Source organism: Gasterosteus aculeatus, chromosome 7, assembly GCF_964276395.1.
Source record: "Gasterosteus aculeatus chromosome 7, fGasAcu3.hap1.1, whole genome shotgun sequence".
NCBI classification, from domain to species: Eukaryota; Metazoa; Chordata; class Actinopteri; order Perciformes; family Gasterosteidae; genus Gasterosteus; species Gasterosteus aculeatus.
This window is the reverse complement of record NC_135694.1, coordinates 28,930,280-28,955,855: the sequence shown is the minus strand read 5'-3', so window position 1 is coordinate 28,955,855 and position 25,576 is coordinate 28,930,280. Positions and strand designations below refer to the sequence as shown.

Genomic DNA, 25,576 nt, shown 5'->3' with positions numbered 1-25,576 from the left:
AGTCTGGGGGGGGGGGGGGGGGGGAGGACCCAGGGCTCCACTCCCAAGTTGTTGCCACATTCTAAGTGAAACGAATTCATGTGAATTACCAGAAGCTCCTCCGCTGTGGCTTTAACTCAAATGAAATGACGACAAACGTATTTTTTTCCTGTTTTATTTCAAAGTCATGCCACAAGTTGACATTACATACAAAAGAAAGAAGTATAATTTCAGCTTGCAGCTATATAAAATAACCACAGTGTAACCGAGAACAACAAACACGCATTGAAAGAAAACAAACACAAGTAATAGAAAAGGAAAGCTCACGTTGAGAAGAAGACACAGACAAAGCGCACAGCACAGAACACACAGCACAGCTCTCTGAAGCCCAGCCATCAGTAAACATACCGGTTTGGAACGCGAGGTTAAGTGTATATATAAAATTAACAAGGTTATAAAATACTGACAAAAAGATCCTTGTTAGAAAGACCGAAGCGTCTTCTAGAAGTGCCACCATGCAGAAGGTATTCCAGTCTCCAGTTAATAAACATCAGCAGAAAAATACAAGAAGAATCACAAGCTCGTTCCTGGCGTGGACGGCGCTCGGCCTCAGGTAAAAATGTCGGTGACGAGCAACCGGAGTCGAACTCAACGTCTCGTGGCGCTCGCCGCATGCAGCAGCTTCCAAGTTGACGAGGACGTGAGATGAGAAGGCGAGCGAACCTCGGCCCACATCGCCGCGTTGCTGAGCGAACGGAAAAAAAGCCTCTTAAAAACCCACAAAACAAAAAACTAAATTATCTTTCTCTTCTACCTTATTCCAACTAAAATCCATGCGAGGCATTATGGGGCTCGGAATAAATCCATCATTAGATTCCTCTTCGTATTCCTGCTGATCACCAGAGGTCGTGATCAACTTCCTCTCTAAATAAATGTCTGGAATATCCGGTATAACATCCATCAAAACATGGAAGCCATCACAACGACGGATAAGTCAAGTTGCTGCTACTTTTATATGCATACTGTATACTGCAGGTTACTGAATAGAAAATATTAGAAAACTGAATACTGTTGTAATGCATGCAAGCCTTCTACCTCACACAGTATGTTTATCAAAGTAGCAACAGCAGATTTAGTTTTTACACTCAGAGAAAGACTCAAATGAATATATATATATATATATATATATATAAATATATTCGTAATGCTGCGAGCAGATTTGAAGCGCTTTTGCTACATGCACTGGCATTTTTGGGGATTTGTACAAAAGTCAGACGCTGTGAGCAGTTCATTCAACGGAGTTTTGTGTTCTTAAAACCCGCTTTGGCACGGCCGTGCAGAACACATATGTACAGAAAAACAACAAGCGTTGCAGCGAATGTCCAGAAAAACAGTCAAGGTCCACAACTCCAACCAGGCCCGGTTGGTCTAGAAGCTGGAGTGTATACATTGTGTGTGTGTGTGTGTGTGTGTGTGGGGGGGTTAACAGCGAACGCCATAACACTTTTGGCAAAGAATCCCGATCTGCAACGACTACTAATGGGTAAGAAGAGCGATGCAATGAGAACCATTTTCGAGACGAGGACGTAGTGGAGAAAATAAAACACTTTCATACGTTTGTCAGACAGTCACATGGCAAACGTCTTTACAAAAGCGTCCTTTGTCTCAAATGCTGTTTTGTCTTTTGGCACCGGCGTGGCACATGAATTGGACGAGATTTCACATTGAGCTCGACTCATTGTTTATTCAGCTCATAATCGGATCGCGAGTGACGCCAAATACTCCTGTATGTCAGAGCTGTCAGGTTGGATGTTGGAGGTCATAATTCTGTGTCTCGCGTGTATCGAAAACAATAAAAAAAATAGAAATAAGCGGAAGGGGGGGGGGTGGGGTTTAATAAAAAATGGTTGCTGAAAACTTGTATATTTAAAATACAGTTTGAGAGAAACTGGAATATAAAAGATTAGTGAAACAGACTGCAAAACGTGATGTTAAATGGCGTGAAAGTTGCATCCAAATGCAGCAAGCATTCTAAGTCTAATTCTTTAGCTCCCGCCTGCGTCACCGAGCCCAAACGTGTGCCTCGTTATTATTTTTCCATACAAAACCAAAAATTTAAACTATTTTGAAAGAATTTCCAGAATCCCTCAAGACTCTTCTAAGCACGTGGATCAGAACAGTTTAAATCCAATGCACCGTTTCCCCAGTTGTTACACTATTTCCCAATCAGGTAGCTGGAAATGACATATTGTGCATTAATTACATAACGTTACAGTCTGGCCACATTGTAACAAACTTTTCCACCAGAAAACGTGTGTGTCTGGATGAGGAAGTCTGGTCACCAGAGGGAACAAAGAAAAAGCCACTTTAACAAAATCCAAGTAGCCGCCTGCACATTTGGCACCAACAACCCTTCAGTCCATCCTCGTTTTCAAGCTGGAAATACACAGTTTGATTTTGCACATATTCACAGCCGGCCTTTAGGCTCCACTGGCGAGTTCGGCGCCTCGCACAAGGACACTCAGCGAGGAAGGAGGAAACGGTTCGTTCTTTTCCCACCGGCTGTGAAACACACACAAAAAAAAGCTTTCCCGGCACAGTCTAACCTCACACTGCTCGGCACTGCAGTTTCTAACAAAGTCTGTCTGCAAGCTAAAATGTTCCAAATCCAGCCTCGTTTCGTTAGCTAGGGTTCTGCGTTCTGCCCAGAAACAATGTAAAAGAGCAGAGAGAAGATAAATAGCACCTAATTTTAAGTCAACAACTGCTGCTAATGTCCACAGATGCTAGAGGCCTTATGAATTTATCACTGTACTACAAGACAATAAGTGCATCAAACTCGTTGGTTTGATCCGACTGACATGAGGTGCGTTAAGAGTAAGACATGCCGACCGCTCAAAACTAGCATTTCCAAGACTTTTGAGATAGAAAGGATATATATATATATATATATATATAGTAACAATTCAACAGTACGATACAAGGCCATGAACATATTGGAAAATAACCCATGCAAGACGCATTTACAAAGATGCTGTACACAAAGTCAATTAAATGCCATGTGTTCAAGTAATGTAAAAAAGGCGCTGAAAGAAAATTAGGAAAACAAACTTGATAGATTTTGATTAGTCCGCTTACTGTTTGTCTTACATTCAAAGGAAACATCTTGATAATGATTTAATTCCTATTGTGAAAAAGACAAAACAAGACTAAGACTTAACGAAAGTTAATGAAAGGTGAAATGAAAAGTCTCTGCAGTGATATTCCACTTTTGACAAGAAAAAAGATAAGAAAAAAAAGTCATGATTTTCTTTTTAAGCTTCTGTCACAAAAGGCCAAATTGAACGGCCTCGTGATCAAGAAGTGTCATAGTTCATCACAGATAGATTAAACTGTACCAGTGTTGGTTCAATATGCCAAAGCCATCTGAAATCCTCCCGAAATCCCTTAACAGTTCATCCCAAGTTGTTTTTCCCGCTGTGGAGGCAAAGCCAGGATCACGGCGATGGCACGGGTCGTTTGGCAGGACGCCTTCTCAGCTCGCCGCCCTCTTTCTTTCATCCATTAAAGTCTCTATAGATGAAATAAGGTGCAAGGTGTGTGTTCCACTGAAGGGCTCCTTTCCTTTCAGTTCACACCTTTCCACATCCGCAGAAGGTGTTTCCCTTCGGTTACAACGTGGATTGAGAGATATACATTCATTCACCCTCAAGCACCCGCGGACACTTGCTCTGCAACACACACACACACACACACACACACACACACACACACACACACACAACCACGCACGCCTGTTCTGTGCCAACAGCCGAAGCACGGCTGCTGCCTCTTGGGGGTCAGGTGACTTGGGTCTTTGGCCCGGGCCAAAAGACTCAAGTCAGAGGAAGCGTCAGGCAGTGGTGTTGCCGTTAAGGGATGATGTGGCACAGGGGGTGGTGGTTTGTAGCCAGGCCGGGCCGGGCCGGGCCGGGCCGAAAGGGACTAAGAGAGCAGAGGATCATCTTTGGTCCCATAAAGCACTTTGATTATGTCAGGGTGAATCTTTGCACTCTGCTGGATTTGAGAAGACGTACACGCGTTGGAGGAGGGGCGGGATCAAAGAGGGAAGGCTATCAAAAGCACCGGTTGCTAAGCTACGACCGGAGAGACAAGAGAGCACAGGCAAAGAGTCTAGTTCTTTTTTTTTCTCCTTCTTTAAGCCATGCAGTTTTGAGATCGTCCATAGCAACCGGCAGAGAGCGTTTCGGGGAGTTTGTGATGGTTTCAAAGATGGACACGTGAGCGCGCTCACAGAACAACACGGAAAAGCTCTCAGTAAAGGGCGAGAGAATAGCTGCTGTTGGCTTTCTTTGTAAAATCCACAATAAAAAGTGACAGACGGTGCTGCATGCTCTCCAAAGCTCCGGCAAAACTGGTGGAGGCTTGTGGTGCCTGTTTAAGATGACTGGGTGGGACAATTATCCACAGATATAAAAGAGTATATGTTACGTTAAGATATCGGAAAATAGAGATGAAAACCACGAGGAAGGAGCGAGGACGGAAATGGAGGCTGTGCTAGCACTGAGGACAGCTGATGGAGAAGAGTATTTAACATCCTCCTCAAGGTGGAGAGGCGGACTCGACCTTAAGGCAATGCATAGCCCTTGGAAACATTGGCACATGCATGGAGAGTGCAGACATGTCTGCATGAGCAGTGTGTCAATCATTGAGGGTGTGTCTTTGTCTGAACCAAGGTGGAATTCAGCAGTATGCATGAAGAAAAGAAGACGTTATAATGTTCTTAAAAGTCAGATAAATTGTACTTCAGCCACTGATGGAGATTGAGGCTAAAAAAAAACTTCCTTTGAAAACACGTCGTCTTGTGTTTCGTCAGGAAATATAGTCATCTGCCTTTAAACACAAACAAAGCTGAATTTAAAAGCAAGAAGAGAAACGGGGAGACAATAAGAGGCGCGAAGAGAATGCGAGCGGCAGACACAGTGAGCTCCCGCCGCGGCCGGGGGGCCCACGGCGGACGCCGGGCGCCATCAAACGCCACCCCCGGGTGCCGGTCGTCATCCGAACACAAAACGAGCGCGTCAGATGTTGGTGAGCGCGGTGGCGGTGACGAGGCGCACGGTGAGCGTGCCCGGCAGGTCGTTGTCCTGGCGACTGCCCTTGTCCCGGAGGTGAAGCGTGTGCTGCTCCTGCCGCTCGTTGGGGTCGCTGAACAGGATCACCTGACCCAGGAAGGTGTCCACGATCATGTTCTTGTTGTAGATCTGGTGAAGAGATCCGAAAGACAAGAAGAGGGCGAACGGGGGAAAGAGGGGATCGAAAAGACAAAAACACAATAAGGTACGAAAAGCGAATATATACAAGGGAGATCGATTAGGCACAAAAAATTGTAAACTGTGCTTTTATGAGATAATTATCCTATTTAACACAATTTTATTGCATTTATAAAATATATAAATATAACAGAAAATAGATACGCGCTGATGCACAGTTCGGCCTCCGATTCTGAGTAAATGCAACATCTCTAATAAACACACTGGCTTTCGAAATATCATTCATTGCAGCTCAAACACACACAGACACACACACAGAACTCAGTGTTGTTCATGCTTAAAACAACTCCAATCAAAGACGTGTGTGGCTCACCTCGATGTGGATGCCTTCCTTGGGTTTCTTGCGGTAGAACAGGCCTTTGATGTCAAAGTTCGGGCACCGCGTGTCCTTGTGAACAGGTGAACGAACCCGCTCTCCTTCACAGGTGATGATCACGTACGGATCTACAGCTGAAGGATGGAAGTCAAAAGTCTTTGTGACAGGTGACGGTCTTTAGTTCTTTGTAATTAGAAAACATTTAACTATAATGTACTTTTACTGAGGCAAAGGATTTGAGTACTTCTTCCACCACTTCTGCTCCGTCAGCAGATTAATCTAAAGCCACTGTGCTTGGCACCATCCGGTGGGCGGACACCAGAGGAATCCCACCCGCAGCTACTGAATATGTACTGCCTCCACTTTTATACGGAATGGCTGATATTTCTTAAAAGCTTGAAAAAAGCAAATGGAACGATAGATAGTGGCTTTAAAAGGTGAGTGAAATGCAAAAGTAAGAGGTTAGCACACGCTATGAGAGCTTTAAGGGTGTGAGGGCTGTTCACTACAGGCTAAGAACAGGAGCTACAGTCTCAGCAGATGGTGCTGTGGTACCTTGCACTTTGCTCAGAGGTCTTTCCTTATGGGGATTCAGGCAGTGGAGCTCTGTTGGTGTTTACAGGAGTTTACAAGACAAGAAAACGATCGTCAACATGCAAGCATGCAACGCCATGTGAGTAGTGGTCCTACCTCCGTTGGAGTCCGGCCCCTGCAGGCCTTCGGCATTCATTACGTGGACCTGAGTGACCAGCAGAGGGTAGCCACACATCCCAGTCCAACACGTCTGAGGGGGGTCGTCCAGAGTCAGCTCTCTGGGAAAGAAAGAGCGTACGCTATAAAAGTGTTGAAGCCAGCTGGACTCAAGCATCCGTTTGATCAATTACCATTACAATTACTTTGTAGTAAAAGTCAAATCTAAAATCAAGTCAAAGAACAGCAGCCGTAGCATTTGTGCATGTGGCTGCTGTGCAATGGCTCCTCATTCATGGGATGGGTTCGTCCCTTTGTGCTGCTATCCCTTCACTGAAGTCTATAAAGCACCTTGTGTAAAAGAGTTGTTTGATCCCAACTCGCCCTGTAGCTGATCCGACTCACAGGCAGCCTCATCTCCATTTAGTATTGACTAGTAAATCCTTTATACAAACATGTTAGTATTTTATTCTTCAGATGCAGCCTGCCAATCTAGTTTGTAAGACTTTAGCTTAATTAGCTATCAGATAGGGCTGCACAATATATATCCTTTCACCATATTGCAATGTGCCCAATAATCATGTGCAATGTTGTCAGAAACTCTTCATGCGACAACCTTTGCAACACAGACCCCCGTGTCTCATTCGCACTGATCAGAAGGACACACACGACAACGTCAGCTATTTCATGATATCGTGCCACTCAACGCTGTCGACCCACAGCTAGCGAATCCATCTCGACGGCGCTCCGCTTCAAAGTACATTCGGGACATTCAACCAAAAGTTACACTATGTGTTCAGTGGGAATAGATCAGATTTACTTGCAGTCTGAAGGCACATCAGTGAAGACGCGGAGCAGGAAGTCACCCTGCTGCCGGGGGTCAAAGGACGTGGGAATGATGACGTAACGGCCCTCCTTCAGCTCCTTCCTGAGGAAGACGCAGCGCGAGTTGATGTAGATGGAGCCCGCTACTTTCTGCTGAGCCGAGTGCATACGGTACTTACGATTTAGCTCCACCTGCGGGACGAGAAGACAAGTGTAGCAGAAATCCGTCCGCGTGGGGTAACGCATCACTCTCTAAACCATTGCACTACTATACTATTCTGGGTGTCTGTGCATGCGTGTTTCTACCCGGTGAATATCAAAGCCTATGGCGAGGTTTTCCCCTTTGCCCTCTTTGGGTGTGGCTCTCTTCTCCTTCTGCTGTAAGCAGATCAGCACCTCGTCCTCCACTTTCTTCACATCGAACACGTACTGGGGAAAAGAGAGGGTGACCCCGTGTTACTCCACCGGCACCGGCCGCACGTCTGTGAGGTGAAGACAAACGCCGCCCCCCCCCCCCACTGACCTGAGGGTTCTGCAAGAAGGTGGCCTTGTGATTGATGCAGCCTCCGGACCGGTTGCGTAGGGGGTCCTGGCGGTGGACCCAGGAGCCCCTCATCACCTCCTCCTCCCAGGTTTTGTGGATGCTCAGGTAGGAGGTGTTGATGAGGCGGCACAGGATAAGGTCGGTGAAGTACTGGCAGAAGTCGTCGAACGTCATCCTGCAGAAGAGCAGGCAAAGGAGAGGAGAGAGGAGACCGGAGAGAGTGGACACCAACGAGAGGAAAAAGCTTGAAAGAAGAAGACCTTCAACAGGTGCAAAAATAGAGGGAATGAAATGAAATCAGGAACAAAAAAAGGGTCATGTGTTAAAAGGGAAACGGGGAACTTGGGCGCCGACAAGGAATGAATTTGGAAAGGTGCTTATGAATGATTTAACAACATTAGCTCAAATAATAACTTCAATAAATGGTTCAAAGAACGGGGGAACAGTGATTTAGATTGTGAGCAGATTCACGGTTCTCACCAGAACTCGCCGTCGTCCTGCACGGTCACGCCGAGCTTCTCTCGCTCACTCTTGCTCACCTTGTTCCACTGCTCCGAACTGCAGAGCATGAGAGCAAACAGCGAGGAGGCAGTTAGGTAGTTAATCAATCACAAGTCCTTGTGCGATGCTGGTTAACATTACTTTGTGCTAACAATAGCACCGTGAACACATTTATTGTTGAATTACATGTAACTGATAAGCTCGTATGAGAAAATTAAAAAACTTTACTGTAATATTTATAATGGCTAAGCCATTATTTAGACCTCAATAAAGGTATTGTTATAAGACGTATGTCTTATACTTAATAAAGTAAAAAAAGGTAATCCATCCTATCATAAACAATTATAACAAACTTTTGTTAAGGCTATTAAGCAGAAGTATTAACACATTCTTATAAGTGTAAATATCTTATAATCTAGCAACAAATGTGTTTATGGTGCTATCATTAACACTTAAATAGTCTTATTGACACAGTCAGTAGCATCTTATAGCACTTTAGACTCAATACCAATTAAATATTAATTAACACTGCGTCTTAAAGTGTCTTAATATATGAATAGTGGGTAATTCACCTGTGAATAAATAATCCTAATGATTGTGAGCCAACTACTACATCAAGTCCAGACGCATAAATGATGCATGATTCTACCCCGCTAGGGCAGAAGTGTGCGTTGAACGAGTGAATCATACCTAAACATAAAGGTCCATTCGGTATTCACTGCTCACTGGATGCCGTAGTCTGTGTTTATGTCTCCGTTTATGATTCACTGACAAGCGTCTCAACAGCCTGTTGGCGTTTTTTTCATTAAGACATGAATCAATGATTCAGCAAGAGCGAGCGAGTGCGATTGAGGAAGAAGAGCAACGACTCCCTTCTTCTCTTTAAGAACTCTTTTTCGAAATACATCTAATTTAAAAAGTTAAAAAGGACCCAGCACCAATGTCGAGGAGGAATTTTCAAGTCAATGGAAGAATGCACTGCTGCATTTTAACGAGAACATTAGTGGAATATTAACTTTCCTTAGCCACGCAACAGCTTGACCAGAAACGAGACGGATAGACGAAGGCCAAATGAGACAGGATGAGATGTGACGCGCTGCAGTAGATCACCCCGGCCTGCAGGTGGCAGCGTAGTGACCTACCTGTCGCTCCAGGGGCCACTCCACTCCTTTTCTCCCCAGGGGTTCCTCATGCGGATCATTTGCAGCTTTTCGGATTTGAAAAAGGCCAGCAGTCCGTGGCCTAGCCGGACTTTCCGCACGTCGGTCACAGCGTAGGCATGACCTTTGACCAGGCCGCAGTCCAGCCGTGCCTCCATGTCCTCTATCGTGGTCGCCTGGGAAACGGGAAAGGGAAGTTGTTGGTAATTGACGATTTTGTGGATCTCTGTAAATATGTAAAAGAGGGAGGCTGGCAGTTTCCCGGGAGATTACAAACAAGTAGGGTCTTCGGTAAAAGGCACAAAAGGACGCTGTTGCAATGTTCAATGGAAGCAGCACGACCAGCTCGGTTTTTGTGTGTGCGTCTGGGAGATTTTTGGCCCTTTATTACAAAGTAGAGGCATGAAAAAAAAAGATGCAACAAAGGTCCCCCAGGGGAGACCATTGCAGCAACGTTGAGTCAATCAAAATACAGATGAATTGCTCAATCAAAGTCACTGGAAACGTTCAACAGCGGAGCGCCTTATTAACAGGAGAGAAAATTCAAAAGGGGGAAAGGACAAACAGTTGTCAACTCAGCATAGCACGCCGAATAATTGCTTTGTCCAAATATAAGCTGTGGGAAAGAACTCAGATTTCCTCAATCCACAAATCAGCAGCCGAGAGTAGCCTCAATACACGGCCTCCTCAGGGGAAAACACACATAGCACATTCACACTTTATGATGGAGAAAAACATGGGCGGGGGGTGTGTGTGTGGGGGTGGAGGGCATGTGGAAAAAGCATCGGGGTGTCGCACTGCTGATGTTCCCCGAGCTGTCGTTGCTTTTGCAGTTGAACAATAGACTCTGCGAACCCGAAACTCATGCATATAAACGAGCCGTGCCATTTTAAAATGGAACTGCGTGTGATTCACAAGGAGGGTTTGTTCATCAGTTGTTGCTGGAGCAGCTTGTCAGGGTGTCAGATTGGCATGAGACAGAGAACCGGGTGCCGAACAAGACGAGCAATTCGTAAGACGGCGCGCACTCGTTTTTCTTAACGAGTCGGGGACTTCTTTGCCTAAACAGACCGCCACACGTTAAAGCAAACTTTGTACGTTTTTACCTTCAGGCTGAAATCTCAAATTCTCAAATACAATAATTTGAGACGGGCTGCTTGGCTTTAGTTAGTGACCTTTGAGGAGTGCCTACAACATCCCAGGCTTTAAAGGGAAAAGGCCTGCACGATATCATCAAAAGGGACAATTCAGAAGCACTATTCATTTATGAGTTTCACCTCACGTAATCTGAAACAAAGTACTACACAGCTTTGACAGCTTTGAAAAGTTGCAGAGAGAATTTATGCAGTAAAGAAGGCTGCTCTCTGTGCCGAGAGGGAGAGTCAACACACACAGACAGCGTTTCGTCCCTGAATTCAAAAATCACGGCAGATAATGCTTCAGTTATTAAAGCGCTCCGGGGCACAAGGGGTCAGCGTTGGTGGTGGATTTGATCATTTTCAGAGAACAGGTGCTGAAATGCTGCTAATGGTTGTTTTTTTTGGGACGTGTGAGAGACAAAATGCTTTCCATCAGATGAATATTTATCCTGCACCGTCATTTGTTCAAATTTCCACCTCATTGGATACTTTGGTTTACGTGCAAATGGCTGCAAAACAAATTACCATCAGATATTAACATTCAGCCCAAAGCACCACTGTTTCTGATCACCTCTCAAAGCCCCATGTAGACTCAGATATAAACATACACCACACGCACAAAAACACAGTTAGAAAGAATAAAATAACGATGAATTTCAGACTCAAAAAGAGGCAGTCACCCTGATGGAGCAGCTGATAAGGCCGTCTCTGTTGTGGACTTTGAGCACTCTTTCAAACAGCTGGTTCCGGGCCACCTCGTCTGTTGCCATTTGACCCTCCAGCAGGTCCACGGGCTCAGAAACACCACCCGTGAAATCCACCAGCGCGTCGGCAGTGTTCCCCCCGTCCAGAGCCTCGTAGCAGCCGTACACCCTGACGGGAAGAGGAGCAGAGTTCGATTCGTAGAGATTATGGTGCGTGTTTCTCTATCCAAACTGCATCCGTTGGCACCGGTACTAACTTGGCATAGGCCTTCTCCACCATGGCGCTCCAGAACTCGTTGCTGTCGTTGGAGTGGCAGTAGACCAGCTGGTTGTCCACCGTCGGTAGCCGGTCGTCAATCACCACGTCCACCCACTCCCCGAAGCGCCAGAAGCGGAAGTGGAAGATCCCGGCGTACGATTCCGGCTTCTCCGTGTCCCACTCCTGCTCCCTCCAGTCGGGAATGACCTGGGAGAGGGAGACGGGGGGGGGGGGGGGGGAGGCAGAGGGGAGGAAGGGGACGGAGGAGGGCGGGTAAGCCAAACAAACCGCTGGGCCACGGAGCGTGAATAATGTCAAGGTGGAGCAGCCAGCCCTCGTGTCTGCTGATGCATTCAGGGTTAAGGGACAGATTTATCACCTTGGCCCCCTCAGTCATAAATCCAGCTGTAATAGGACATGGGTTAGAGGCAATAACTGCGGTGTGTGTGTGTGTGCGTTTTAGCGGTCTGGGTTCACTGTGGTCCAGTGAAAACCTCCACAACCAAGGCACCATTTTGCAAAATGTTTTATTTTGAAGAGAGAGGTAAACAACAAACAAAATATTCCTTCTAGTTGTTTAGGTTTGCAAAAAATCTATACAAAGCGTTATGTATTGCAGCCAAAAGGTGCAATACATAACGGCAAAAGGTAGATTTATCTGAGCTCTTTTTTTTCTTCATTTTCTGCCGCTTGTTACCGCTGGAAACGTATTTCTGCATTAGGTCAGTGTCACATAACTGAACCCTAAACATTGAGGTGGCCTGTGAAACATCCGCCAGACTGAATATGACGAAGAAAAAAAAAGTGCAAATGAACAGCAGTTCCTGTCGAGCTTCTCCCCAGGAGGTGACACTCTGCTGATGGAGAGAATCTGGCCGAGGGAGGGAAGGTGGGAGGGGGGGGGAGACACAAAGCACTGCACCACGGAAACCCCAGAGTCAGTTCGTAACCCTTCGGGAGGTGATTTCTCTTTCGGGCCCCACCTCGCTGTTGCTTACTCAGTGACTCTGCACCGCGGGTAGCGAGGGAGCGAAGGCGCCATTTATCTCACCTTTCACCCGGGCAGAGTGTGGCGGTGCACACACACACACACACACACACTGCACCCTGGTGGGTAGGTGACCCGACCACCCACCGTTAAAAACACAAGCAGAAGGCACCTTGGCTTCCTCCTGCTGTCAGTCGATAGGCGCTGCAGAGTAAGAGGGACGAGGAGGATTTCCCTTCACCTGCCGGAGTCCAGCGCCGACGCAAAGAGGGGCTGCTTTACCCTTTTCACAACCCCGGGGGTGTGATAACACAGCGCTCCAAGTCGGGTGTTAAAGACCTGCAGTCGAGGAAAGACACAAGACGCAGCTCCCCGAGGGGGAACAAAGATCTCGTTGGATCTTGTCGCTTAGCACCTGTGCTAATCGGCACCCCTGTGCACGGCCAGCCCCCTCCCGCCGACGCCACGCAGACACGAACACACGCGTGAGAGTGACTGGAGAGAAGGGGAGGAGGACGGACACGAAGTCGAGAAGCTCAGCTTCGCCGCCGCCGCCGCTCGAAATCCAACCCCCCTCCCGCGGGTGGCGTCGACCTCTCGGCCCGCCGCCCCGAGCATGTCCGCGGAGTTGGAGCTGACCTTCCGGCCGGACACCAACCTGACGGAGGTGATGCGCCTGCGGGTGCAGTCCCTGCAGCAGCGAGCCCAGGGGAGGCAGGACGGCGAGCGCCTGCTGCGGCCCAACGAGGCCGTGTACCGACTGGACTTCCCCAGGCAGGCGCTCAGCTTCTCGCGGTGGTCGGCGGGGCCGGTCCAGACGGGACGCCTCACCATCACGGCCACCTCGCAGCTGTGGACGCCAGACCTCACCAACCTGATGACGCGGCAGCTGCTGGAGCCCGTCGCGGTCTTCTGGAGGTCGCCGGGGGACTCCGGCGCCGCGGCCGTCCGCTGCTACGAGGCCGACGCGCACGAGCTCGGCGAGCGCATCGCCGAGTCGGCGAGGGTGAGGAAGGTGATGTACTTCCTGTTTGCGTTTGCAGACGGCTGCGGCCCTCAGGCCGTCGACTGCTCCATCACCTTCACGGCGGATCGCTGAGACTCAAAAAGTGACTTTTTGTGACTTACGCAAAGTGACTTTTTGATCCGTTCGGGAGTCGGGAGAAAAGAAAGCCTTCATTATCGCATCATCCGACGCCCGGGAAGGACGAGGCGACGCTCTTGGCCCTCCTCTACCTTGCTTCCGTTGCTGAACCTGTTGACCTTTGTGTCTTGTGATGTCAAATGTAGCTATACACAAATAAAGCCAGTAACTCAAAAAGGTGTTTCTTCTTAACCAACGACGGAGGGCGAGTTGTGTTGTTCCCCCTCTCCTCTCCGACAAACAGCCGTCCCCGACGGGTTTGGTAGAGATGAGTCCCCGGTGGGGTGATGGATAGAGACAAGCGCGCGCGCCCGTTCATATTCCCCGGTGGACGGCGGCAAAAAGGTTCCTGTTGCCTCGTCCGTCTCCGTCTCGCAGGGTGACCCTGACAAACGAGAGAGAGGGCGGGCACGCGGGCTTCATCCCTCGGCCTCCGCGCTTCGGTCTGCGGCGGGCGGATGAAACACAAACTGTGACTGCACGACGAGAAGCAGCGCGCCTGATGAGGCGCGAGAGAAGCGAAAAATAACTGAGGTGTCGGGAGGCTTTCTAACTCAACACGCGAACTATCAATCCGTTCTGTGATAACAAAAAAAAAAGACTTGAATGCATAAATAGAAAGAATCAGCCTTAACAAATGGAGTGGATTTGGGGGAAGTCATCTTATTATTAAGTGATGATGAACAAACATACACCAGCAATTAAACATATTTAAAAAGGCAAAATCAGAAGTTCTGGATCCGAATGAGAGGCACAGTTTGCTGGTAATTAACAGATGAATAAGCGATACAAAGTAAAAATGTAGAAAGCACTCGGGTCTCACTGGGGAACACGATCTGCTCCGGTGAGAGTTGGACCATTACTTGTTTTGCTTTCATAGGAAGACAACACGAAGAGACTGAAGCGATCAACATCTCTGCACAAAGGATGCTTCACCAAACGTCCTTCCCCGGTGGTCCAGATCTAGAGAGAGTGGCATCTTACTTCTTTAGCTGTGGTCAGATCTCAAGCAAACCAGTAGCATAGAAGCTACAGGCCCAGGAGACCTGCACAACGCCCCCAAACAGGGTTCTTCAGATTTCTATTTCATCATTTCATTTGGTTAATTTGTAAAAGAGTTCTCAGACAGGGATCCGCCCTCTGTCGCTCTTCCTAAGTCTTCATGTTAGAGGGTTTTCTGGGGAGTTTTGTCTGACCCCAGTGGAGGGTCGAAGGACAGAAGGTGTCGTATTCTATTACAGACTCTAAAGCCCCTTCAGGAAAACTTGTGATATTGAGCTGCATGAATAAAATTGACCTGACAGTCTCAAGCGGCACTGCTCTCTGCGAGAAAGCAAATGACAAGGAATCATAAAAAGAAAAAGAAATGAAGCAGTAAACACGCCGCTCAAAAGGATACAGAGTTGTGTGATGATTGTGCGCGTTTGTGGGATTAAACGGGGATAGAGAACCGGTGTAAACAGAGGGAGGGATACGGTGCGTACACATCCCCTCTGAGCAGGCCGTCACCATCCAGCATCTCGTTTCAGATCCCGCTAAACCGCGGTGATCCCTTTGTTTGCTCTCTCAAGACGGATGCAAAAGATCAGTCAACGTCCCCGACAAGCGACGGCTCACATCTTGGACGGATCTGATCGTTAGCTTGCTAGCTGTTCCCGAGCTACCTAAAACATCTACTAAAATAGGCTCTAGATGTCCGTCCACTTTCCAGCACTGAGCACGTCGTAGATGGTCCCCTACTGCCTGCGTAGATGTTATAATAAAAATACATTTAATAACGGACGGCTCGTCAGTTTAACTCAGCAGCAAAGACCCACATAAAAATGGCTGAAAGGGAGATTTGGGAATTGCGCAGTTTGTTTTTTAGTGTTCACCACGAGAGCAACGTTTACCCTTTTCTCATTTGTGTTGTGAGCATTATGAGGTGGCACGAGACATTGTATGGTAGATTTCTGTCGGGCTACTGGAGTCTGAAAGAAAGACAGCAGCAGAAATAGAAAACAAAAAAATATATCGGTGTAAAAACATGAAATAAAGCACTTACCTTTTGCCATAAAGACTCTCTTGAGGCCAGACTGGAGCACGCCGCTACGAACCAGCAGTTGCCCAGTTGTCCCTGATGTAAATCGTGTGCGCTGATGCCATCCACAAACAGGTGAGGGTCCTCACACAGCTCCTGCACTCCCAAACACGGACACGCAAAAGTTCAGCGCGGGGCAGCTCTGAGGTTCAACACGAACAGTGCAGTGCTAAAAAGGGCAGCCAAAGTATTCCATGATACCCAAGCGTTGGATGGGAGGTGCTTGAGCCAAGGTTATATATAATTTAATGGGAAAATAATAAGTCTTCTTTGCTGCATAAAAGGTGAAATAGCATATGTGAACGCAGTGTGTACGTTACAGGAAGTTAAGGAGCTCGGATGGTTTATTAAGGCGAATGCATGAATCCAAAAAAGACCATCTGTCCCGATGCACCCACGTATCATATTCACCATCAGTGTGGGAGGGCTGCGTGCATTTATGAAATCACATTTCCTGTGGCTGCAGCGCCGAGGTCCATTTTCTACCACAATGTGTACAGACGGACCTCTATTACATCTAACAACATGGTCCTCATTGAGCTTCTCTCCCTGTGCAGGACTAATGCACCTATCGCCCAACACACACACACAGGAAGACATCCTGTGGTTCCTGTGATGAAGTGTGGGATGAATACTACAGCGTGCGAGCCGACACCGGGCCCTCACAGAGGGACACCCTGTCCTCTGCTCTTCTCTGTACGCACAATAAGCTACACTAACCAGGGGCGGTGTGCAAAAAAGTTACTTTTTCCGATGCTTCACAATGGACTAAATAAGAAAAACTTTACACACAGTATTCACAATGTGTACAGTTTTCACTTGATATTTGTCTTTTGATTAAAATTAAAATAATAGTGTGTAATAACGTTCTTTCAAAGCATCTGATGTTTATGTCAAATCATGACCGATTGATTCAGCACACACACTCATGTCCATCGTTTCAGTGACAGGCCGGTGTTCGGATCTTTGACTGTAAAAGGTTAACGCCAGTCCAACATAAAAGAGCGAGCGCCCTGGTTTTTTTACTCTCTGCTGGCAGCACTCGGGGCTGTGAACAGTCCGTTAGCGCTCCCCTGCTTTATGGGACCGGCGGGTCGATGGGCACCTCGGCCATTACTCGACTGGGAAAGCCCAGCGCCGTTTAACAGCTCTTTATCTTTACACACTCAACTAGGGCCGGAGAAGTAAAAGCGGGCGAGAGATGGATGCACGCGGCCATTTACTCATGTGAATTACACACGGCGGACCTCTGCACCGGCACCACGGTACAAACGGCCTTTTAATGAAAACCGATCCGCCCGGCGGAGGAGAGAGGCTATTTGTCATTTCCGCTCAGAGGGAAAATCATCTGCAACATTAGAGGCTGCACCCGAAAATGCAATGCAGCTTGGCAACAGAGGCAGCACGGTGCACCAAAAGATGTCTGAAATACGATGAATAGACGGACCTGGTGTGCGATATTTATGCAGTGGAGAGAACCACTTTGCACTTGGGAACCTGAAGGATGCATTTGCTGAAGACAGGGACAAATGGATTGTTTACATCGAGACCTTTAGACTTGAGTTTATGTAAATGTGCATCAGAAAGGCGCTCCGGTGTGATCGATAACCCCAGACACTCTGCTCATGCATTCTTATGAATGCTTTTGCTTTCACGCTTGAAAGGTCTTTGCGTTCATCTGGTTTTATAAGAGTAAATAAAGAGACTTACAGAAAAAGTTAGTTAGAGATACTGATAAAATACTGATCACTGTATCAATCGATAGAAACCGCCTGCAACCTTTCTGTGTCACGTCGCGTGTGTCAATGAATGCCAACCGCAGCACAAACCCACGGTGTTGCACGTTCAAGTGTGTGGGGGAGAAAAAGCGCACACTAACAAACAAAATCACACACACACACGGCACACAAAGGTCAGTAATCTGCTGACTCTGCTTGCTGTAAAAGCCAAGCTTCTAATCAGAAGCAGAGGCCAGTGCAGCGCTCCCTGGAGGCCTCCGCCCCCCCCCCCCCCCTCCCGAACCCCTCCCGAACCCCTCCCCCACCTCACCTTACAGAGACCTGCACTGAACCACTTCCTGCACGAGCGGGTCGGAACAACCCTTTAACTCTGCCCGGGGCCGGAGTTGAGATCTCTAGTCACGTTTCTTTATTGCCCCTCCTGTCCACAGCGGCATTGATCGGTGGTCTGAGCAGCGGCGGGGGGGCTCCCTGCGGTGGCCTCGCCGACCACGGATTGGCTCAGGCGGAAGAGTAATGCAGTATCGATCCCCGGCAGAGTCCCGCAGACACTGGAGTAATGTGAATATTGTGGCCTAATCATTTACCCAGCTACTGAGAACTCCTCAGCACCGTCCATCAGCCTGCGCGAGGAACCATCACGTAGTGTCCATTAAACATGTATATATAAGATACAATATTTAGTTTAATGAATATTAACAGGCTATATACTGATTTCAATGACCTGTTTTGCCATAAAGCCATCAAAATTATAGAGGCAAGATCCAGATTGTGATAAACCTTGAAATACCTCAACAAATCTCCTGTTAAAGTTATAGGGATGCGCTTGTTTTCCTCCCCTGATACCTAAATAAGAGATGTTTACTGATCAGAGGTATGAATATACCAGTGCTTAAAATCCAAATACCTAATTACGTGGGATGTGATTTTTATAACATAAGTAACACAAGGACCGGGATTGCTTTGAGTCATGAGTTGGTACTAATCGCATTGAGTGCTCAGCGGAAACGTCCCCCTCCGTCTCTCAGCGTGTGGCGTCACGTCGCCCCGCCCTCGCCCAGTCGAGACATAAATAAGCACAAATGAGTGGAAGAGCTGGGAGGGAGGAGGGAGGAGGGGGGGGGGGGGCAATCTGAGGGACAATGTGAGACGGACAGAGATGGGGGACCATTTTATTAGAGGCTGCTCTTTACCCACGCTCTTCCACCGGGACTTCATTGCAGCCATAAATATCGCCTGGGCGCATCTGAGCGAGGATAACGCCGAGCCGCCAACAACCTCTACAGGAGCAGGAGGAGGGGAGGGGGGGGGTGAACCTTCACCCTCCCACTGATAACACAACCGCTGCGTTGCCGGGCGGATTAGAAACGACACGAGGGCAGGAACCGTCTGGGTTTTATTAGATCAACCTGGGGGAGCGTTTGGAGAACGCGGAGCCAAACTAACTTTAACATTAATCAACTTCCCATAAAAGTCGACTTACGAGTCGAGCCCCCCCCCTCGGACCCCCTCCGAGGCCCCGTAAGGTGCAGCCTCGAGCACCAAACTGCTGCCGACAGGCTTTTTACAGCGGAGAGTCACTTTGGAGCCGCCGCGAAAATTCATGTCTACATTCGATTATTTTACAGAGATCCACGTCGGTCCGTCTAAAACCTAAAACAACTCTAAATATTACGGATGGCATCGATCACAGCATCACTGAGGTCCTTCCCGACAGTCCAATCCAATCTGCGAGTTGACATCAATTCCCCATCGCCCCCCTTTTTTCCCACGCTCATCAGATCAAACCCCACTTTTCAAAAGCTACGCGAGAGTGGGACCAGGACTCGTGAGGGCGCGGCAGCGCTCGTTGTCAGGGTTACTCATTAAATAACACGTTTTTTGTGAAATAAAGAATAATAGAATATAGAGAATAGAGAATATGGTTGCAGCGCTGAAGTAGCACATCTATGTGATACGATTGTAGCTTAAAGGTCCCCTGAGGATCTCACAGCTCTGGCAGTGATACAGACGTTTTTCCTGCAAGTATTCTGTCTAAATGACATGACCTGCTTTTCGCAAGATGCCCGCAGATTGTAGATCCCTCTGAGGCAAATTTGTGATTTTTGGGTCATACTAAATAAACTCAATTGATCATACCACTGTGATCATTCTAGAAAAATGATTAGAACACTTAGCTTCCATTTTCAAATAGCTATTATTTCAAAGAACCACTTTAACCGATGACACACCTTTATCTTCTCACGTGTTACTGGTTATAGGCTTTCAAGGACAAAAAGCAAGTGTCATTTAGCTGTTCTTGTGATTCACTACTGATAAGTAGCTTTAGAATCTGATCTGCACACTAAGCGTGCTTCATTAAACGGCCGCTAAAAAAATAGGCCTGTTTGGTCTTCCTGTTTCCAACCTCCTGACATATAAACCACCGTCCCTGAAGACACAAATCCTGTCCTGACGTAAACGAAAAAAGGAAGCTCCTTCCAGTTCTCAGTCTGCATGACTGAAGTCGGCACAGACCAAAACATATAATCTGTGTGACCCAGTTTCCATGGCGATGCACGCTGGCTGTTGCTGCAGCAGCGGCGGCACACAGGCAGAAGGAGGTTACTCCGTCCAGAGCCACAGCCTGCTGTGTGAGGGGGGGGAGAACGCGGGGCAGGGGCAGGGTGGGGGTTGGGGGGGGGGGAGGGGTAGTCGGCTCACTGAATCCTAAAGCCCTGCATCCGGTATCATCTGCCACTGAAATATACGTCCGGTCGCCCGGCCTGCGCCAGAGGACCACAGAAGGGAGAGGAGAAACTCTTGATGGCCGCTGACCAGGCGTGAAGAGCTCATCGGGGGAGGGTGGAAGGGAGGGGGGGGGGGGTGAACGCTCTAACGGGCAAGACAGACACGGTGCTCCTGCTGGGGGCCGAAGCAGCATTAGCACGTGCACTTAAGTACACCATTGTCATAATATGTTCCTGGGCAGATACTGTACTTTTAGGAGACCCCTAAATGTATCATTTCAAGCTTTTGACCCACAGGGAGCCTCAAACCGTAAACCTACGCTGTGACTCACCCGAGGCCTCTTCCACACCACGCGTCCGATTCTGTTGCCGTGGTGAAACAGCGAGTCGTCGATGGCGGGGAAGCGGGGGTCCTCAAAGAGCAGGCCACTCTGCAAGCACTGCCTCTTCAGGGTGGAGTACTGCTGCCCGTCGAAGGCCTTCACTGAAGTGAACATTCTGCAGCCCTGAAACGACCAGGAAGGACCGGACTTCAACATTGCGCATCACACACACACACACACACACACACATGGTTACGCATCACAAACGCTGCGTTCCATCACGCAATACTGGTTTCTATACAAAAAGGTAGGCAACGTCCCTCCCTGCGCTCACTCACTCACACTCAAACACACTGACAGACAAATCCAGCTTTTTAAACCTCAACAGTGGAAGCCCTGTCGGAGTAGGAGGTCGATTTGTGCTGCTGCCTTGAGCCCAGCCTGGATTCACTGGGTCAAAATGATGCATCTGTCAGTTCACTGATATCCTCCAAGGCCTAATTATCGCTGCTATGCATTAAAGGAGCGATGTACTCATCGATCTGCTCCGGACCAGCAGGGCATTCGGTGGGACTGGTGGGTCAGCGTGAGGACAAACTGAGGGATAGTCAATACAAAAACATTAGACAATCCCAAAATCCACTACCTTTTAACCTATATTTTATTGTATTACTGCCTTTCCAGCAATGTTCTAATCAATACTGACAGTACAAAATGAGATTTGTTAAAATAGAATTGTTGTCTACATAGCAACCATCAATTTATAGATTCATCAGTCCAACACTTGTTAATATTTTAGTCTCCTTTTACCTCTACAGCTGTTGTAACCGCGGAAGCAAATATGAGAGTTCACCAGCTAGTCCCTTAATTTATCCACAGAGTCAGTTCATGCATTGCATACATACACTGCATACATATCCTAGAATAAAAAGAGCCGGATATTATCTTGTCACAGATATATTGGTATAACAAGATGTAAATTGTCTTTTTTTTCCCCACGGACAATACATACAATGAAATAAAATTGAATTTTATTTAAAACGAAATTCTTTGTACCTGCGGGCTGTTACAGATCTCGGAGAGTCAGATTGGCGATCTGAGAAATAAAGAAATGAGCCAACCGGACGTCCTGCTGGCGAGAAGCTCTGAGCTACGTTAGCCGCTACTAGCATAACAAATCAGAGCCTCTTTAAACCAACATTTTGCACTCACGTTGCATTGTGGGTAAAGCAGGCAACATTTAAAATATCATCCACCTGGAAGCATTAACAAATAACTTTTGGGAATATTTTATGTCAACGGCCTTGTTTGCAAAAGGTTTCAGACCAGGTCAGAAAGGAGAGAATTTATCCTCGCTCCCTTTGTCAGGTGTTTATTAAAGAAACACTGGTATTGTATCAGTAGTCTGTATTTGCCGATACACAAACTTCAGGTATCGGTATCACGATAAAAAGGTCGAAGTGGTGCATCCGCAAATCATTTCGCCCAAATTCCAAACGAACCTCAATCTGAGAAAAAAAGACAATGTGTTTTTCTGTTTTATATTAACGATTACTGTGTATGGTTTGAAGGATTCATGGATCATCATCAACGATGAAAGAAGAGACCCTTCACCTGACTCAAACTATCTACACTGAGTGATATGAGACTTCGAGCTCACCTGCCTACAAGTGTGGTTAGCAAAAGAGATGCAGAAGGAACAAAGCGGAAATAAATTACAAGCGGCCCACGCGACAGGAAGGACGGGACTGCAGCAGAAACCACAGGAGAGGGGAAGGAACCGCTTAGTCATAAATTGGCTGAAAGTGGCCAGTTTGTTTCCCAGATAATGGGCAATAAAGACGGCAGAAAGACGCCGTGGCGGGGGAAGGCGTTGATGTTGGCGAGATGGCTCGCCCGGCGTTCGCCAAGTTCCCAACGGACTCAAGTGAACGAGAGGGCTTCACACCACATCAGCAGACTGCGTTAAACGTGTAAAGCATTTCTAAAACATGAGAAATAACATGTCGAGGAGGAACAAAACTTGATGGTGAGGATGAAATAGTGATGAGATGTTGACTAATTCATGATTGACAGACTATGCAGACAACCCCCCCCACAGAAAACAACAACAACCAAGTCATGAGTCAAAAATGGCATCTCCCCGCAGTGGAGGGAGGAGAAAAGCTGGAGGGAAAAGGCGTCCAATCACTGATCAATACTCCCGAGCCGCAGTAGAAGGAAACAAAGTGCCCCTTGCAGCAGACGGGAGCGACCGCGGACTCGTAATACACTGTGTGATACGGAGCGTAACAGTGTGTATTAATCTGCAGCCACACTTTGGGCTGCGACGTGTTGATCCAGGGTAACAAATAATTCATGGCGCTTACTCGCTCCTCGTCTCCAGCTGTGCAGAGCGCGTTCTCCCCCGACTTGTTCCCCGACATCCGACTCGATGCAGCGCGGCCCTCGGGTCCCGCAACCGGTCAACGAACTCTGCCAAATGGCAACGACTAAAGAAACGTGTTTTCAGTATCACAAAACCAAAGGCCGACGCCTGCCTACAAGGCTTGTCACAACTTTTAAAAGAGCAATAATGAGCACTGAAAATCACAATTTACCCTGAGAGGTTTTACAACGTGTGCAGCACACCCCGTCCTTTGTCCCTCGATTCGGAGAAGGAAAAACGTCCAATTTTTACCGATGCAGACGTAGAAAAATGGATGTTAAGTTCAGAGTTACCCGGGGGCAAATTACTTTTCAGGCTTATAAGGAGTCAGCCTGTTTGTGTGAGTGTCTGCCTTGCCCCAGATTAACCGGAGTAGACGAAAACCAGTCCAAAATACCGTTTGTCAAACTAGTGCATGGTCCTGATTGGCTGAAAATACCTGATGCTGCAAATCCAGTTTGGTGAAGAAGGGAAAAGTGAAAAAGAAGCGGCCGGCTTTTCAGCACCACGGACAGCTCCCCACTTTACGGTCCTGAACCGGCGCGAGCAGCCCGAGGAACCCTTCCTCTCTGCCGATCAATTGGCCAGGGGGGGGGGCGAATCCACTTATTGCCAGGGAGGCACTATTACCAGAGGGTAATGGCGTGTCTGTCTACACTTAAACAATCTTCTCCGCACTCTGCCCCGCCGCACACGGGAGAGCCCGTTACCTTTATTCTGGGCAAGACGTTGCCATGTCGCTCCAGGCCTCCGGGTTTCTGTGGGGTGACCGATTCGATATCAATAATAAAAAAGGAACAACAGACAGACTTTGAGCCGCCAAAAGGATTATTACAGTGATCTATTTTTCGAGGAAACTGTGCTTCCCCCGATTAGACGCGACGATGAAGAACTGTGAAAAGAGGAACTGTGCAGCACATCATTAACGTGCACCGCGGGCAGCGGCACATCCTGGCAGTGTGCTGGTCAGAGATCAGGGGAGGGAGTGACTGATTGAGTCTGCGACTGCTGACAGGCTGATTAAACTCAGGGAGGAGAACAGTGAGCAGTAATGCACCAGTATGAAGAGAGGGAGAGACAGAGTCAGAGTGGGAGAAGGGAGAGGGGGAGGGGAGGGGTGCGCCAAAACCGCGGCTTGTCCATCCTTCACCAGGGAGGAGGTCTATCCCAGCTTCCCACCCTCCCAGCATCGTGATCTCCTCTCTGCAGCATCTCCTCCTGCATGCTGCCGGGCTACCGAGGGCTCGGCCGTGACATTCGACACCACAAGTCCCTTTTCTCTCAAGTCCACCGGGTTGCATTTCATTCACTCGTATTCTCACGACCTCGCGGACATTTGAACGGCGATACAGCCCAGGTGGCCGCTTTGAGCTCACTTGGATTTGTTTATGCGAGGGAGAAGGTATTATGAAGCATAAGGTTGCACTATATAATACTACTGTATTCATTTTTCTTCTTCACATACTCAACGATGTGGAATATTATCTTTCTCTCACTCAGTAATAATGCCACTTAAACCCAAATTAAAGTGGGAAAATCATGTTTCAACAATTGGGATCTTACTTTAGCGTTAAGGGTTAAAAATGTACTCGGGAAAAGGACTGTTGTTATTTTAGGGCATGCACTATGAATGTGCAGCCGTCCCCTCTTGCTCTGCAGAACAATGCACTTCTACACATTATTAATGTAGTGCTCCTTGTGCAAGGGAAAGACTAGGGGGGGGGGGGGTCCATAACATGACAGGAACACACACTAGGTCGCTGGCTGATTCCAGGAGGTCTTTTGTCACTGTTTAGTCGGAGTGAGCATTGGAATAGAGCTTGGAGCTATCGCTGCTCCACTGGTGTTATTGGACGATATGGCTCCGGCTTTTATTCGTGGGTACTTTCGATTTATTTGTTGCTGTGCGTTGCCGGCTATTTGTGAAAACAAGATCGAAATATGATATAATACAGTAAAAAGAAAAAATATATTTGCAATTAACACTAACGCTAATAGAAAAAGCCTCAGCGGCATGCAAACACAAACAGTACAGGGTTGATATGCAATATTCCGCTCTCATTGCTCATCGTTTAAAGCTCTATTTCACACAGGTGAAACGCGGCTGTGTGATAAATATTCCCTCTCGTCCCCGCACTCAGCCCCGCGCGGACCCCCCGTGCAGAGAGGCCACGCGAGGCTGCGGGCTGCGGGGAGCAGACGGATCCGAAGCGGATCTCCTGAGACTGCGCGCGGCTCGCGCTCCGCCGCCGCCGCCGCCGCCGCACGGAGCGCGAGCCGCGCGCGCGGGTGGAAGCAGCGGACAAAAGCGGGTTCACGTCGCGGTTACCTGATCCGAGGCCTCTCCCGTGGCGACGTGATTCTCTCTCGGGTCCTCCTCCGGCGGGAGGTGGGAGGGGTGGGGGAGGTGGGGGGGGGAGGTCCGGCCGGTCCGGCTCTCACTCTCCTGGGGCTGCTGGGATTCCTCACCACGCTCGCTCTCCCTCTCCCTCTCTCTCTCCTCCCCTCTCCTCTCCTCTGAACGGTATCAAGTCTTCACGGAGGAAGACGGCACGAGAACAGGAAGTTCTCTTCTCCTGATTTCAAAATAAAAAACGTTTTTACCCGAATATGTAGAACGTATTTCTACTACTGAATGAAATTGTCACCGAAAGACCAAAAATGTGTGTTACCCGTTGCGCACTAAACAGCAGAC

The 25,576-nt window shown here is 48.0% G+C and overlaps 2 protein-coding genes across 3 annotated transcripts; one reads left to right on the top strand and one right to left on the bottom strand.

Annotated features, from left to right (window-relative positions):
* Positions 1-138: 138 nt before the first annotated feature.
* On the bottom strand, positions 139-25,576 carry capn5b (calpain 5b). Of its 2 annotated transcripts, none has more exons than XM_078106848.1 (13): positions 25,211-25,576; positions 20,463-20,636; positions 15,627-15,758; positions 11,449-11,657; positions 11,168-11,360; positions 9,331-9,524; positions 8,168-8,245; positions 7,667-7,862; positions 7,450-7,572; positions 7,139-7,335; positions 6,319-6,440; positions 5,626-5,762; positions 139-5,243 (listed from the first exon to the last, which is right to left on the bottom strand). In XM_078106848.1, the coding sequence occupies exons 2-13, from the start codon at positions 20,625-20,627 to the stop codon at positions 5,061-5,063; spliced, it is 1,929 nt and encodes a 642-aa protein (XP_077962974.1). In that variant the 5' UTR covers positions 20,628-20,636; positions 25,211-25,576; the 3' UTR covers positions 139-5,060. The 2 variants fall into 2 exon arrangements, with proteins under 2 accessions (XP_077962974.1, XP_077962975.1); XM_078106849.1 differs by lacking the exon at positions 25,211-25,576 and adding an exon at positions 23,321-23,374.
* Positions 12,925-13,537, top strand: ompb (olfactory marker protein b). Its single transcript, XM_040181933.2, has one exon. It carries the CDS (start codon positions 13,055-13,057, stop codon positions 13,535-13,537), a length of 483 nt encoding a protein of 160 aa, XP_040037867.2. The 5' UTR covers positions 12,925-13,054.